Below are 17,195 nucleotides of genomic sequence, written 5' to 3'. Positions count from 1 at the left end.
ATGTCAAAAGACATCATGAAGAGAATAAAAGTCTGTTTATAGAATGGAGCAAAATTATTTGGAAACTTCATATTATATGAGCAACAGCAACAGCACTGAAACTGTCACCCTCTCTGTCACACAGTGTGATTGCAGTGCCCATGGAGCCTAGGAGAGGGTGTCAGATCCCCTGGAACTGAAGTTACACTTGTTTCTGAGCCACCATACTATGTGGGTACTTGGAGTTGAACCTGGGCCCTCTGCAAGAACAGCAGATTTTCTTAACTGCTGGGTGAAAGGAATTAATAATAATAGAAATCTATTTTTACTTTGTATTCAACTTTGTGTATATGTGTGTCAATGCCATGTGTGGGTGGGTGCCCACAGAGTTGGAAGAAGGCCTTGGGGCTAGAATTACATGTGGTTATGAGCTGTGTGATGCTGATTCTGGGAATTGAACTCATGTCCTCTGGAAGAACAGTAGGTGTTCTTAACTGCTAAGCAACGCTTCCGCTCCTGTGGAGCAAGAGTTTGAATAGACAATTCCTTTAACGATTCTGTACAGTCAGCCAGAAGTCACATGCTCCGCAGAAATACAAATCAACCAAATTACGATATTGCCTCACATATTGAGATGTTGAAGAAGCAGTGTGTTGGTGTTGAGAGGTCACTGCAACCTTTGTGTTCCATGGTTAGGATGTAAGTAATGGGTCTGTTTTGGAAAATAGTGTAGGGGCTCATGCAGAGATTGAATATGTATGACCATGGGATTCCATAGCTCTACTCTTTTTTTAAAAACATTTTTTATTTTTTACATAGACATTTATATTACTACACATTATACAACAAACTGCCTATAGCAAGAAGAACCATGACACAGTCAGGAATTATATAAATGTTAAACTCGTAGTGTTTTGGCTATTTGTATTTGACTGCCTTGAAGAAAACATCTTTCCTATCTCGGTGCATCTAAAATTCTGAATGTAAATCAATCTCCATCACATCTTGTCATTCTCAACTTAAAACATCTATCGAGATCTAAAAATATCTTAACCCCTAAACAACTAAGCTTCATTGTAAAACTAAGCTACCTGGTCGTCAACTCCATCAGAGACTTGAGAAGGAATACACTTGATTACCTGACTGTGCCAGGAGTCACTGCTTTGCTCTTACGTGCACTTAAATCAGGGATTTCAAACCCAGTTGCGCATCTACATGCATAGCAGCAGCGTCACGATAGCCAAAAGGTAGAGACAACCCATCAGTATATGAGTGGCAAACAAAATGTAGCCTATGCACACAGTGGAATGTTGCTTTAAAGAGGGAGCAAGTTTTGCAGTTCCGGGTCCAGCCTCAGATGAGGTCAGGGCCTGAAGACGGGTGGATGCAAGAGCGGCGAGGGGCCAGTGAGCTAGGCATGGGGGTCAGGAGGAAGTTTGCAGTCTGGCTGATCGGCAGCCAGAGGTCTTGTTTATACAGAACTCAGTGGGCAGCAGTAGATGCATGTTGTTGTAAAACATAGATCATATCATTTTTGTCCCAGGGCACATATTTTAACTTCTGCTTGGTCATAAGTTTAGTCACTGTTGATTAATCAGGACAGAACAGAATTATCCTTTATAATCATTGTTTTTCTCATCAACCTCATAACCCACCGTTTAACAATAAAGTCTCGAGGGCGTATTTTGCCAAAACTTGACATCCTGTTCTCAGGCTGCTGGTAACTGTGGTTTCAAGGGCACTAGACAGAAAGAAAATCTCCAAGCCAGCCTGGGCAGATAGTCATGTTTTTTTTTTTGTTTTTTTTTTTTGTTGTTGTTTGTTTGTTTGTTTGTTTTTTGATTTTTTGTTTTTTTTTTTTTTTTTTTTTTTTTTCCGAGACAGGGTTTCTCTGTAGCTTTGGCCAGCCTGGACTCACTTTGTAGACCAGGCTGGCCTTGAACTCACAGCGATCCGCCTGCTTCTGCCTCCCGAGTGCTGGGATTAAAGGCGTGCGCCACCATGCCCGGCTAATATTTCAGTCTTTTTAAAAAATTTTATTTATTATTATGTATACAATGCTCTGCCTACGTGTACACCTGTACACTAGAAGAGGACATCAGATCACATTATAAATGGTTATGAGCCACTATGTAGTTTCTGGGAATTGAACACTCAGTGCTCTTAACTTCTAAGCCATCTCTTTAGCCCCAAGACTTTATTCTTTTATCATTTATCCCCCAGCATTCTTTGTCCGTCGGTATAGAAGAGGCTTTTAATTTGATCTGCTGCCAACTTCTCTAGTTTATAACGAATATTGTTTACTAATTTTACCTTGTTTTGCTTATCTTGTTCCTAAGTGCATGGGTAGATGTGTTAAGAGGGTCTTTGAGTCAGAACATCATAAGGAGGTCTCTGGCATATTTATGTGAATCCCAAGTTCCAGGACATAAGGAAGACCTTCAAGCAGGCCCACGTAAGGGGATCTTCTTAAAAGCAGGAGGGGTGGTGTGGTCAGGATGTTCCTAGGGAAGCTTAGAAGTAGTGTTCCTGGGGGAGGGAGCAATGATTCGTAAGAAGAATTTCATCAATATCCCCAATAATACCCTCAAATAATAAAAGCCCCCCAAGCACGTGACAAGTAGAGATCAAGGCCAAAGAGTGCAAGACCGCATCACAGTTTTTGCATTACTTGCCTCAGCTCTCCTGGAGCTTTGTCAAACAGCTGTGTTGGCTTTGTGACTTTTGTTGTTGCCATCACATATGGCTGTGCCATTGCAGCATGGTTCAGCATGGGTGAACCTTGAGTGCAGTGAGACAAGCTAATTACCAGAGGCCAAACATATGATTTTATTTATATAGGGTTATATGGTAGTTAAAATCATAAAGACAGTACCGTCAATATTAGATGCTGTTGGCTAAGGAACTGGAGATTATGGAGTTGCTATTATTGGGAACAGAGTTTAGTTTACAAGATGTAAAGAGCTGTGGAGATGGATGTGGGGATGGGTCTTCAAAATTGGGGACCATTTTAATGTTAGTGAACTTTACAGTTGATGACTAAGATGGTAAGTTCTGTGTTGGCTTGATGAGAATGGCTTCTTTAGGCTAATATATTTGAATAGTTGGTTCCCAGTCCATGGGCTGTGTAGGGAGTATTAGGAGGTGTGGCATTCATGGAAGGAGGCATGTCACTGAGGATAGGCTTTCAGGTTTCAAAAGCCTACATAGGCTCTCTCTACCCCCCCTCCACCCCCCATTGGCAAGCTCCCAGCTAACTGCTTTCTTTCATAACTTGCCTTGGTCATGGTGTCTCTTCACAGAAATAGTAACTATAACTTAAGATATGTTCTATGCTGTATATTTCTTTTTTGATGCATTTATTAAGTATACAGTAAGTATACAGTGTTTCGCCTGCATGTATGCCTGCACACCAGAACAAGGCACCAGATCTCATGATAGATGGTTGCGAGTCACCATGTGGTTGCTGGGAATTGAACTCAGGACCTTTGGAAGAGCAGGCAGTGCCATCACTCCAGCCCTTATGCTATTTATTTCTTAAACATAGTCCCTGAAAAGAACTAATTCCAAAGATTAGTTGGAGTTTCCAGTCTTAAGTGGACATTATGGATTATTGCTTTGCTGCAGTTGAACCTTCTGGGACAAACTCCCCTGCACCATGTGGCCTGTCATCTTTGGACACTCAGATGGGAAGTTCTGTGTTTGGGTGTTTGGGCTCTGTGTGGGTTGGTTGGGGCCAGAGAGGCATGGAGTATGCATGGGCTTGTCAGACAGACCAGAGGAAGGTGGACTGATTCAGTACTTTGTGAGGTCTGTTTCCAGGGATAGGCCCAGGCCTGGCATAAGTCTGACTAAGGCAGCTAATCATTTGAAGGTTGTAACAGCAACTGTGGTGGTCATAGGGAGAGTGTTTTCCTGTGCACCTAACTGCTGTTTTTCTTCACTTTCTGGAAACTGGAGCCAACTTATCTGCTTGCCTGGCTGCTCTCCTCTTCTTCCTTCTTTCTCCTTTTCCCTATTTAAAAAAAAAATACTTTATTGTTGTGTATATGTGCCAGTGTGTATATGGAAGCCGCAGGAAAGCTTTGTGGAGGTGGTTTCCACCTTTTCACCTTTACCTCGTTTCTGGGTATAAAACGCGGGTCATCAGGCTTCCAGAGAGAGCACTTTACCTGTTGACAGCCCAATGCCACCCCACTACCACACTGACTGCATTCTAGTAGCCTAACCTTTCTCTTATCCTTCCCTGCTTGTGTTTTCCTCCTGATATGTGTTTGTATATATTAAAGTGTTCTGGAGGTGCTGGCTAGTGCCAGAAGTTATTTACTGGGTTTCTTAATTATGTTTCTATTGCTATTACACACCGCGATGACCAAGACAGCTTATAGATAAGGTAGAATTCATTTTGGACTTATGGTTCCTATAATGATAGGGATCCTGGTGACGGGTAGGAATGACACTGGAATAGCTGAGAACTCACATCCTGATCTACAAACAAGCAGAGAGCATGGTGCACTGGGGATGGGGTGGCTTAAGGCTTTTGAAACCTTTAAGCTTGTCCCCATGACATATCTCCTCCAACAGGTTACCCCTCCCTCCCTTCCTGCCTGCCTTTCTTTTCACAAATGCCCTGGTGCTTCGTAGATCCTATTAATGAGCAGATATAGTGCCTTGGTCTGTTACGTTAACTGTGCGTTACTGTGATGAGTTAAAAAAAGACTACTGAAAAAATGAAATACTACTGAATAAGTGCTTAGAGTTTATGCCTTCTGTCCGTGAGGGAGCCCGGCTCCCTGCTGGCTGTGCAGATAGTGCTACGCGCATATCACATGACCCACCTATGCGCTTGGGCATGTTCTCCTTTCTTTCTTTTCCTTCGTTGTAAAATTAAAACATGCACCTTTACCCAGGCCTCCAGTTGGCCACTCTATGCTACTGTGGTGATGTTTGATTTTGGAATTAAAAAGTGGGGAAAAATAAAAAACAAAAAACTTCACAGAGTCTCCTTCTGTAAAGTCTTCATCCTGGTACTGCTTTTTTTCAGAAGAGTCTGGGGTTCCTGAGACTCCCTCTCTATTATTTTCTTGGGGTTTTTTTGTTTTTGTTTGTTTTTTTCAAGACAGGGTTTCTCTCTCCATGTAGCCTTCGCTGTCCTGGACCAGCAGTAGACCAGGCTGGTCTCGAACTCAACAGGGATCCTCTTGGCTCTGCCTCCCGAGTGCTGGGATTAAAGGCGTGCACCACCACCACCACGCCCAAACCCTTTCTATTTTCTTGTCGCCACCTTTTGTTTTAAAAAACATCACTTCAGGCCCACAGAGCCTACTGTTACAATGAGCTGTACAGTATTTCAGGGATCTGTATTCAGTTTAATGCTTGGGTGGTTGGGGAAAGGTCCCAGAAGATGGATATCAGAGATGCCACCTAGGAATGAGATGTCTAAATCCTGGGAAGCTACCAGGGCCCGCTCCATGGTGAGTGGCCTTCCTTCTCAGTGGGTCCTCCCTGCTGCACACGTTCCTTTTAGGCATGTGCTGAAGGAGAGGACTGTTCAGGGCAGAGCTTCCTGTAGTCAAGGCATGGGGACTATTAGCAGGCAGGTTTTGAGGCCTTGTTTCTGATGATTTGTGTGGTTCCTGATCTTCCTGTAAGTGTCTCAGCTTTTCCTTCAGTTTGTCCCAGGTAGGAAATGCCTGTTATACTCTTGTGTTTATGATGTTGACAGAAACATGTCTAAAGAAACAGGGTTGACTGATGATTTTGTTGATAAATGTTATATCCTGTATTTTACCTCTAAAAGCATTTGAATGGCATTTCTTTTCTTGTCCCCTTTTGACTTTTTTTTTTTTTTTAGCTTGCTTGCCTTTTGTTTTAGCAGCTGCAGTATCTCGGAAGAAAAAACGAAGAATGGGAACCTATAGTTTAGTTCCCAAGAAAAAGACCAAAGTATTAAAGCAGAGGACAGTGATTGAGATGTTTAAGAGCATAACTCATTCCACTGTGGGCGCCAAGGTAAGAGCGTGTGCGGTTTGTGTGCCACGTGGTTTTGGAAATGTGCTCTTGGTTCCAAAGTGTCTTTTCTTTGGCCAAAAGAACATTTTATTGAGGTTATTACTAGCTTCTTCTCCAGGGGCTAGTTGCTATTCTACCCCTAGTGCTGGCAGACCTTTACGTCTTCTATCATGCAAGTTCGCAATGAGTCAAGTTTTTGTGTACTGGGCAACAGTACTTCTGAGGACTCTGCGCTGCTGTGTTCCAGGGTGAGAAAGCCTTAGACGATAGTGCCCTGCATGTCAATGGGGAGAGCTTGGAGATGGACTCAGAAGATGAAGACTCGGATGAGCTGGAGGATGATGAGGACCATGGAGCTGAGCAGGCTGCTGCATTTCCCACTGAGGACAGCAGGACTTCTAAAGAGAGCATGTCTGAGACTGACCGCGCCGTGAAGGTACAACTCACTCCTTAGGTGGTGGCACTAGGGAAAGAAATCATGAAGGTGACTGTAGGTTCTAACAGATAGTGCTCTGGCCACGGTTTTGTACTGGTGATAGACGCCTTTAATCTCAGCACGCAGGAAGCAGAGGCAGGGAGATCCCTGAGTTCGAGGCCAGCCTGGTCTACATAGTGAGTTTCAGGCCTGCCAGAACATAGTAGGACCTCGTCTTCAAGAGAAGGAAGGGAAAAAAAAAGTCAGCCAACAAAAGAATAAGAAGGCTAGAGTAAATCTTATCGAGTCAGTAGTGGTTTTGTTATGTAAACTATTTTGAAGAATAAAGAAGAAAAAAGTATTGTGGCTCATTATTAGAGAACAGTCCCCTAAAATCCCTAATAGTAGTTAAATACAGCTATGTGCTAAAACAGTAATGATCAGAAAAGATTGATTCATTCATTGGAATTAACTCAACTTACTAAATTAACAAAGAAAAGCCACAGAATGTATGTACAGATAAATGATTCTCCCTACCCCCATCTCCTCAGCCTGAGCTTTCTTGGAACTCTATGTGTAGATAGTCCTGGCTGGCCTCGAACTCAGAGCAGTGGGATTCAAGGCGAGCACCACCAATGCTGATCTTCCAGCTGGTGTTTTCAATAATAATTCAGGCATGAGGCATGTACTGGTAGGTCCAGATGCTCGGGGGATTGAAGCAGTAGTATTAATTGAGCCTAAGAGTTTGATCCCCAGATCCCATCATACAACTAAGTAGGCAAGAAATGCCTCCTGCCTGGCTGCCAGCACTAAAGCTGTTGTGTTTAGTTCTGTTCTTTTGTAAGGAGAGCCACACAGTGTGTGCCCTTTTTATTTGTTTGATTTTCTTGCCTTATAGTTATCTCACCCACTATATTTGGATTTTTAAAAATTTTCATTCTTGTAGGATCTAGGTGGCCTGGGGATCTCTGAAACTGGTCTGAAAGAGGTCTGTAAGACTGGAACTATCATCCTGTGCTGACACGTGGCCTGTCTCTTGCGTCCTTGGAGAGTTATTTTACACTGGTGCATAATTAACTGTTTTAATAATTTGAGCATTCTTAACCTGGAACTACTGGAATAAATATCAGTAGGAAAGTTAACAGAAGTGCTCCTAGTTCTTAGTAGTCCTTATAGAGACTGTAGGGATCCTTAGACTCTGTGCTTGAGGACCACCATGTACAGTCAGGGTTCTGTGTCATGGGATGCTATCCCTACTTAGATCTCCGTTTTGCTCCCTATGGGTACCCATCGATATCCTAGCATTGGAATTTCTTTATGCAGCCTGGGAGTCAGTCACTGTTCCTATTAATCCACAGACACTGCTAGACAAGTGTGAAGAGGGTTGTAGGTTCTGAGTAACCTGTCTGCTGTGCAGGCTCGTCACCACTATCCAGTCAGGGAGTACATAGTGCTAGAACATTATAGTTTTAGTGTACATTTTCCTGATTTTCAGAAGATTGAGTGCTGTTCTTTATGTTTGTTTTCCACTTGGATGCTAACTTAGTCACTGTTCTATTGCTGTGCAGATACACCATGACCACGGCAACTGTGATGAAAGCAAGCATTTAATTGGGGCTTGCTTACAATTTCAGATGGTTAGTGTTATAAGATGCCACACAATATATCTGGTATAAGGAGATTTATTTGAGAGAAGAGAAGGGGAGAGGAACGAGGCCTGAGTGAGGCCTGAGGGTAAAGAGAGAGAAAGAGAGACAGTGAGAGAGCATAGGAGGACAGAGAGAGCCCGCTGGGTGGCCAGAGGGTTCTTATCTTCTGCACACCTGGCTAGGTGGTGACATAGGATATTGTCAGGACTCTAAAGGCCCCTGAGGGCTGGCATGTTGAATTGCCTGCACACCAACATAACATTCCTCCCTTTTTGTTTAATTGAAAAACTAAGGAACTAGGATGGGGTGGTGAGGCAGGAATGAATATGTTGTTTTAAAAAATGACTGTTTCCTTCTGACTTGGGGGCAAAGACATCTTTGGTTAGTGTACCACAATTGAGGGCTGAAGTTATCTTTCGGAGAGCTTGGGGAGTTACTGTTAGGATTTGGGAGTCTCTTAGGGGATCCTAAGAGAATGGAGTTGGGGTAGGCTGGTGCACTCCTGGGAGAGCCAGCTGTTTTGCTTTGCTGCTGTCCAGGATCTTTAAGAACATCTGCAGCTAGGAGGGAAAGTGCAGGTCCAGCCCACTGCAAGCCTGTGAGGTTAGACTGGAGCACCTGTGGGTAGCTCGCTGATTCAGTGCTGTCCTGGACCTGACAGGCTACTGGACAGATTTAAGTAGGTTAGACAGAAAATTCTCTTTTGGTGCACATTTGAAACTTTGGGACCTATCGTGTTGGTAGTTGGGGACAGGGGTTCCCAAAGTAGGGAAAAGGAGAGGAATCCAACCCTCTGGAATAGGCGATAGGTGGGAAACTCAGGTTGCACTTACCTGGAGTCCATTTGACCTGAGAAGTGGATTTGAGTGGATTCCCTTTAGCTTACAAGAATCCTTTTTAATTTTACAAAGATGCATCTTAGACATGTTGGCGTCACCACTGTTTGTAGTCTGCAGTGAAACATGCACTGTACAAGAAGGCCGTAGACATGCATCACTGGGTCTTGGATTTTCTTTTTTTTTTTAAACCAGAGTGAGATTAATAAATCAGAGCTCTACTGATTAATGTTAAAGCTCTGAACAGTCTTAAACCACAGTAGCATAGCAACAGGAAGGATTCTGAAGCATCCCCTTGTTATAACAACCTAGATTTTCACTTGTACTTGTTAACCATAAGGCAGCTTCTTAGGCCCTAAAATACTTTCTTAGGCCCTCACAACTTAAATGTCAATATCCTTAAGCTTTTTTCCTATATACCATGAGACGGGATGAGACTGCTGGGAGCAGTCACTGTTGGCTAAAGGAATGGTAAGAGGTTATATCCGAGACCCTTTTGAGTCTGGTAACAAAGTAGATTGTGTCTAGACCTAGTGGTAGCATCTCTTGGATAATGAGGCTTAAGGGCTGGTTTTTACACGTGAAGAGGACCGAGAAGGTATCTGAAGCCTATTTAACATGAAATCTGTGAGTAAGGTAAACCTGTTTGCCTTTTCAAATATGAGATCTGGTGGTCAGTAATATTAATTAGCTAATGGATTACTTTGCGATCAGGAGGGAATTACTTGTTTTTTAGTGGTCAAGCTACCATTAGCTTATCTTCAGTGTGATCAGAGACCTGAGAAGGATACATTGTCACCTAGGTGAATCTATGTATCAATTAAAATGACAGAGGTGACTAGTCAATCCATAGTTCACTGCCTAGACAACTGTCCCAGGCTCCTGTGGCTTTATGGCAATGTGGACAGAGACAGTGTGGCCATTAGGCACAGAGGATGAGAGGCTTTTTCTGTGGAAGAAGATGAGAGAGACTGACCTCACCTCATTTTCAGTGATGTGAGACAACAACTCTCCAGATGTTCAGTTTCTCCACAGCTTAGGCTGGGCCCTGGCAGCAGGCGAGGCATCGGGGGTGCTTGTGTAGTGGTTAGAGTACCACAGTTGCGGCTGAAGTTGTCTTTCGGAGAGCTTGGTTGGGGAGTTACTGTTAGGGTTTGGGAGTCTGTGTTGTATTTAATGCCATGTTCAGCAGGTGTCTGACAAGCTTCAGGGTTAGCATATTGGAGTTAAACTTTGTCTGTCTTTTGTTATATGCTTTAAACTACACTTTGCAGACATAAAACAGAATGTAATGATCAATAATTGTGTCATATTCTGCAGATAAGCATTTGAGGACCACATCTATTGTAAATAGATTTAAATAGGCAAACTTTGCTTGTTTCCAGTTACTTTCTGTTCAACTTTGAAAGCATGTGTAGGAGTCTAAATAAAGCTTAATCTTGCAATCAATCACATTGGTTCTTAACATGACTTCAAATATATTTCTGGACATGTTAAAGTATTTGATCATTTATAAGATGAGTGACAGGTAAGTTGCATTTCTTAGTCACCAAAGACTAGGACTTTAGGTTTCATCCCTGTTAAGAGAGAGTATAACAGTTTCCTTTGTGATTTAGCTTGCAAAATGTCCATAGACATCTAAAGCCAATGTAACAAGGCTAAAGTAACATTAGCAAAACAAAGATAAACATTTTAAGGCAGTGGTTTTTAACCCTTTGAGAGTGAAAGTAGAGCGTAATAACCAAGTTCTAACATTGTCAGCCATTTTCAGAGTCAGCAATACAGTAGAACATTATACAATAACTTTAAAATTACATTTGATTTTGTAGTATCAAGTCTGTTGGCCAGGAAGCCTGGAGTTGAACCTTGATGCAGCTGGTGGCAGGAGAAACAGCATTCATTCATTCATGCATCCAAGAACTAGTAAAGGCATAAGTAGTTAGACATACCCTTTAAAGTCACTTGTTTATTTGAATAGGCCTTCATTTAAGGAATATTTTGAACCAGGGTTGAATTATGTATATAGCATGTTATAAAAATATAACTTTGAATTTCTATAAAAATTCACACCAATTGAAGATGAGACTTGTTGCTTTCTTAGTCTAAAAGGAGATAAAAATAATAAACAGAAAGTTCATTAGGACTAAGAATTTTCAGAATTGTTGCTTTATATCATGTAGTCATATTAAGATGGTAGAGTCACATGACAGATTGTAAGCTATGTGATTGGCACATATATGCACATACAAGAATAGAACTTAGTTAGATTCATTCATTTCTTCCTTCCTTTCTTCCTTCCTTTCTTTCTCCCTTTCTTTCTCTCTTTCTCTCTCTTTCTTTCTTTCTTTCTTTCTTTCTTTCTTTCTTTCTTTCTTTCTTTCTTTCTTTCTTTCTTTCTTTCTTCGAGACAGGGTTTCTCTGTGTAGTCTTGGCTGTCCTGGACTAGTTTTGTACACCAGGCTGGCCTCAAACTCACAGAGATCCTCCTGCCTCTGCCTCCCGAGTGCTGGGATTAAAGGCATGTGCTGCCATGACCTCTGAACTTAGATTTTTAAGCATCATACCCAATAAGCAAATTATACAAAGGTAAGAGTTTATAGCATAATCTCAAGATTTGTTTGTTTGGTTTGGATTTAGTTTTTGAGAGTAAAGAAACCAGAAAAGATTTTCAAGAGTTGGGAAGTAGAACTTTAGAGATCAGAGACTTTGGGACTTAGGACAGAGTTTAGATATTTGGGGATCATTTGTCTGGTTGTTTTGGGCTTTCAATGAGGCCAGGTTTTGTAATAAAGGGAGGGAGAAGAGAGCGAGAGATCCCTCCCTTGGGGTTTCCAAGGCTGCTGTGGGAGTGGTGGGAGGGGCTGGCGGTAGCAAGCAGTGTGCAGGTCCAAAAGCCCACTTCCAGTGACACACTTTCTCCAACAAGGCCATACCTTCTAGTTCTTTTCAATAGTGCTACTCCCTGGTGACTGAGCATTCAAACCTATGAGCCTATGGAGGTCATTCTTATTCAAACTACAACAGATGGTTTCTTTTGTGAAGACCCTGATCAAGTATCAGCCATTTGTTTATTAGATTGCCTGTCTTTTCTCTATTTTGTAAAAGTTCTTTGATTGAGAAATGATCCTTGTCTATGTAGTCAGTACACTGTCATGTTCTACTGTGAGCCATGAAGACTTATGTTCTCATCTAGCTGTGTGGAATAGAAGCTCATAGAAGGCACCGCTGGCCACAGCAGTGGAGTGTCTTCCTGTGAGCTGGGGAGCTGGCCCTGCCGACCGCAGCTGTCTCTTGCTGTTCATGTACTAAGGACAGCGCCCTCTGCTACAGAGCACAGGCTCTCATGGCATCACACTCTGCTTCCTTATTTCTAATTTACATATACTAAGGGCAGTGCCCTCTGCTACAGAACACAGGCTCTCACAGCATTACACTCTGCTTCCTTATTTCTAATTTACTGTTTGGCAACTAGCACTCTCTTTGTTGTTGGTTTTGGTTTTTGTGGCATTTTTCCGGGGCTGGGTGGTGGTTGGTATTGTTCAAGACCGGTGTGTTTTTCTGTGCAATGTTGGCTGTCCTGGAATTCTGTAGACTAGGCTGGCCTCAAACTCAAATAGATTGTTCTGCCTCTGCCACTTGAGTGCTGGGATTAAAGGTGTGTGCCACCACTACCCGACAAGCAACTGGTACTAGTGCTCTTTACTCTCCCTTTGCCTTCAGGTTTCAACTTGTGCCTTTTTTTTTTTTTTTTTTTTCTTTTTCTTCTTCTTCTTCTTTAAAAAAAAAAGACAGGGTTTCTCTATGTAGCCTTTGCTAACCTGGACTCACTTTGGAGACCAGGCTGGCCTCAAACTCACAGAGATCCACTGTCTCTGCCTATCAGAGCACTGGAATTATAGGTGTGCGCTACCATGCCACTTACATGTGGCATATATCTAATTGTTAAGCAGCATTTTTAAAAAAAAAGATGTATTTATTTATTACATAGACAGTGTTCTGCCTACATGTATGCCTGTACATGAGAAGAGGGCACCAGATCTCATTATAGATGGTCGTGAGCCACCATGTGGTTGCTGGGAATTGAACTCAGGACCTCTGGAAGAGCAGCCAGTGCTATTATCCACTGAGCCATCTCTCCATTCCCCTTAAGCAGCGTTTTTTCAAAAAGTGATTTTATCCTTTTTATGTATTACCTTTTCTAGTTGGTAGTTGCATTACACAGTCTTGTTTAAAACTTGACAGACAAACAAAACAACTGCCCAATGAATTAAAAGAAAACTTAAATAACACTAACAAAGTACCTGAGTCCTGCAGTGAAGGTTATATTTATTGGTGAAAGTTGAAAGCATTTCTAATATCAGTCATAAAATGAGGGTGAGATGGCTGCTTTTAGCTTTAACACTGTTTTGACTGAGAGAAAAGCCAGAAAGAAACTTTAATATTTAAAAGGAGAGGGGGGAAACTTAAATATCCACCTGAAAATCTTGGAAAAATCACAGAAAGCTATTGCAGCCATTGCACTACACTTCTATGTGATCATGGCATTGACATCTCTTTTTCCCGTGTAAAGTTGTAGAAAGCACCAGCACATCCATAAATGACCAGGCATGGTTTTTGGTTTTGGTTTTTGGTTTTTCAGCACAAGGTTTCTCTATGTAGCAGAGCCCTAGCTGTCCTGGACTTGGTCTGTAGAACTCCAACTCAGAGAGATCTGGCTGCCGGTGCCTCCCTGGCGCTGGGACTAATGCCTTACGCTAGGCATGCTTTTTAAACATCAGGTTTAAACATTGTGTGGCCGTAATGGCACACACCTTTAATCCCAGCACTAGAAGGCAGGGCAGTTTTCTCTCTCTCCCTAGGGTAACATATTCAACAATAGTGTAGTATAAGAGAGCCGCAGGAATTTGCTAAAGGACGCTAAACAAAAGACCTATCATTTGTGCAAATCAAAAATGCATCGTCTTTAGGTTTATCTGTAGGCTCAGAACAGTTCCTTCAAAATCTATTCAGAACTTTCTGTAGAGCTGCATATTCTGACATTAGTGGACTATGGAGAGCAAGAAGAGTTGTGGGAATTGTGTGAGAGACTGTAGGAGAAACCAGCAGTGTGGAGAGTGGGCAAAGCAGGAGACATTGCATAGGTGTTAATGGGAGGGGCTCCATTTCCATCCTCATCTGCCTTCATGTTGAGGACCTCAGCTTCTTTGGAATGCAGCTTGACTATGAACCCTACAGGTTCTTTTGAGCTGGGACCATCAAGAGAAGTGCATCCTACAGAGAGTCAGACTACAGCACACGAGAGATCACAGCCCTGACTTGGAATGAGTAGATCTGGGGCAAGTGGACACATACTCATGCATTCACAGTGTAGATAGAAAAGATAAATACAGAAAAGATAAATACAAGGTGTCTTCGGTGTTATGACATAGAAAGAATTCCAAAACTTGTCTATAATTGGAAAAGAACAAATTTACTGAAGTGTGTCCAGCAGAGAAACAGGTTTAGGCATAGGCACAGTGTAAGTAGAAGTAGCCAGGCAGCAGAGCAGCGATGGCTCTTGGGACTAGACTGTTCTTGGGTGAGTTGAGGTAGGTTTGCTAGTAGGTTTTTGTTTTTTTCTGAGATAGGGTTTCTCTGTATAGCCTTGACTGTCCTGTAGACCAGGCTGGCCTCGAGCTCAGAGAGATCCACCTGTCTCTGACTTCCTAACTTCTGGGACTACAGGCATGCGCCACCATGGCTGACAGGTTGTGTATTATTTTATACTTCTGGAGAATAGTCTTGTGCTCTCTATCTCTGTCTCTCTGCGTGCGTGCGTGTGTGCGTGCATATTACCGCTTTTTACAGATATCTGGCATGTCTTGCATGCCCTGTAACCGCCAAGGTGTAGTTAATGAATTTCAATCAGTCATCAGAGTGACTCTATTTGGGATGGAATATATTAGGAGAAAGTGGGAGCAGGAACTCAGGGTATCTTGTTTTTTGCTTAGAAATTCACTGGCCAGAACCAACCAGTCAGTCAGCTTATCTCTACGTTGGGGCAGACTGAGGTCCTTTCCATGTATGTCTTACACTGTTTTTTGTTTTGTTTTTAAAAAATAATTTATTTATTTTTATTCGTGTACATTGATGTTTTGCCTGAATGTATGTCTGTGTGAAGGTGTTGGATCCCTTGGAACTGGAGTTACAGACAGTTGTGAGCTGCCACATGGGTGCTGGGAAATGAACGCCGGTCTTAACTGCTGAGTCATCTCCAGCCCTGTCCTACAGTGTTTCTTTTAACATTTGTTTTGGATCCATCTGTCTTCTACTAAAAGATTTATTTTGTTTTTGTTTTTTTTATTTGGCTTGATCAGATGGATGGAGATTCAGAGGAGGAGCAGGAGTCACCCGACACAGGGGAGGATGAAGATGGCGGAGACGAATCTGACTTGGTAACTTGACATGTATTCTCTTCCCACAGCTCAGCTCTGTAGCTCAGGCCACTGAGAGCACTCGTGTGTGTGCTGAGAGTCACAGGGTCCTGCCTGAAGGGAGAGTGGTGAAGGAGGTCACTTAGAGTTGTAGCCCAGGAACAGGCAGGACAGCAGAAGGCCAGGCCTCCCTAGGGAAGGCTGTGGTTCCCTTTTTGGCTCTTTATACAGTGGAGAGTTTGGCTGCGCTGCTGCTGAGAGAGGAGCAGGTGAATTTGCGCTGTGTTGACGTGGAGTCTATTTTTTTTTCTTTTTCTTTTTTTAACCTGGCAGGTAGAGCCTGAGGTTTATAGGAGCTGGGTAGGTTGGAAATAGGGAAATCCCTGGAGTGGAGTCTCAGGAGTAGCCCAGGTGTGAGTACTGAATAGAGAAGAGAAAGAGCTTGGAGCCTGAGGAAGAAGTTGTATGTGTGGGATAAAGTAGTAGATCAAGAATTGAAGTGGGAGAAAGTGTACCCTGGTGTCAGGCTGCTGTGGTGAAGGAGAGAGGACACTCACAGGAGCCCTGTGTTTGCCGAGGAAGCATTATTTTCTGGGGTATGATCACATGGTCCAGACATGAAAACGTTGTTCTGCAGTACTTGTTGAAATTTTTTGAGAAGCATTTCTGTGTGAAAACATAGGTAAAGTGGGGGGTGGTTTGTAGCAAAGAACCTGGGCAACGTGTGTGCTGCAGGGTCTTCCTCAGCACCATTTTGCTGGGTGATTGGGGTGACATCCAGTCCATGGCTTAGGCAAGTGGACACAATTTTTTTATATTGTGGTGGCTTGGCATGCTGTGCCATGTGGCGCTACCTATGTGTCACCATAGTGTTCCTGGTGTCTTTATATGTGTCCTTGGGAAGGATTGAGGAACCCATGTGCCCCCTTCACATGACCACTTCCCACTGTCTCCTAGCAGTAGAATTGGTGCTGTAGGTCAGTTGTGATTCGTGGTAGTTAGATGTTGTTTCTACATTTGCAACATAGGAACAGATAATGTAACATCGAGCGTTATAAATTGATTATACCTCTTTCTTGTTCTCCATATAGTATGTGCCTGTGTGGATTCTAGGGCACATTGAACATTGATTGTTTTTCCTTGAGCAAGATGAATGGATATGTGTAATGAAAAGTAGGTGACATAATGAACTTACTTACTTAGCCTTGAGTAGAAATTTCCAATTTATTTTTTTTTGCCATTGTGCCAAACTCAAATAAAACTTATAAATTCTATTTTAGAAGCTGGGTGGTGGCGGCGCACCCCTTTAATCCCAGCACTCGGGAGGCAGAGGCAGGTGGATCTCTGTGAGTTCGAGGCTAGCCTTGTTTACAAAGCAAGTTCAGGACAGCCAAGGCTACACAGAGAAACCCTGTCTCACATAAAATAAAATAAAATATTCTATTTTAGTTTTCTTGTCCTGTTGCCTCTAGAAGGATTGGACTTAAGTGAGATGTTTAAGAAGAGCACAGATGTCTTTAGCCTGTAATCCCGAAACATGTCCAAAAGTGAAGTGGGTTTGTTAGAGGAAGATCAAGGTATAGCAAGTACTTGAGTTTTGAGGCAAGCCACTCATGCTCTTTTTTGCTCTTAGGAGCTCTTCCTACTTTGCCTCTGATATGCTTGCCCTTTGGTTCTCCAGAGTTCTGAATCCAGTATCAAGAAGAAATTTCTCAAGAGGAGAGGGAAGACTGACAGCCCCTGGATCAAGCCTGCTCGGAAAAGGAGGCGGAGAAGTAGAAAGAAGCCAAGCAGCATGCTTGGTGAGCACAGTGGAGCTGGTGATTGCTACAGGTTATGCGGGTGTGTCAGCAGGAAGCTGGCTGGGGCTGGTTTCTGTGAAGGATTTCAC

General features: G+C 42.7%; 1 protein-coding gene across 8 annotated transcripts in view; it reads left to right on the top strand.

Moving 5' to 3' along the window:
- Ehmt1 (euchromatic histone lysine methyltransferase 1) overlaps nucleotides 1-17,195 on the top strand; it is a 137,898-nt gene that overhangs the window by 54,037 nt on the left and 66,666 nt on the right. For 5 of the 8 annotated variants that reach the window (XM_051166800.1, XM_051166803.1, XM_051166799.1 and 2 more), the window contains exons 5-8: nucleotides 5,834-5,991; nucleotides 6,239-6,427; nucleotides 15,248-15,325; nucleotides 16,986-17,106. In XM_051166800.1, coding sequence (XP_051022757.1) covers nucleotides 5,834-5,991; nucleotides 6,239-6,427; nucleotides 15,248-15,325; nucleotides 16,986-17,106 — 546 coding nt within the window. The remainder of the gene's footprint in view (nucleotides 1-5,833; nucleotides 5,992-6,238; nucleotides 6,428-15,247; nucleotides 15,326-16,985; nucleotides 17,107-17,195) is intronic. The other 3 variants (XM_051166804.1, XM_051166801.1, XM_051166802.1) reach the window with 2 other exon arrangements.

The sequence above is a fragment of the Acomys russatus genome, chromosome 24 (assembly GCF_903995435.1).
Source record: "Acomys russatus chromosome 24, mAcoRus1.1, whole genome shotgun sequence".
Taxonomy (NCBI): domain Eukaryota; kingdom Metazoa; phylum Chordata; class Mammalia; order Rodentia; family Muridae; genus Acomys; species Acomys russatus.
This window is presented reverse-complemented; position numbering and strand designations above follow the sequence as displayed.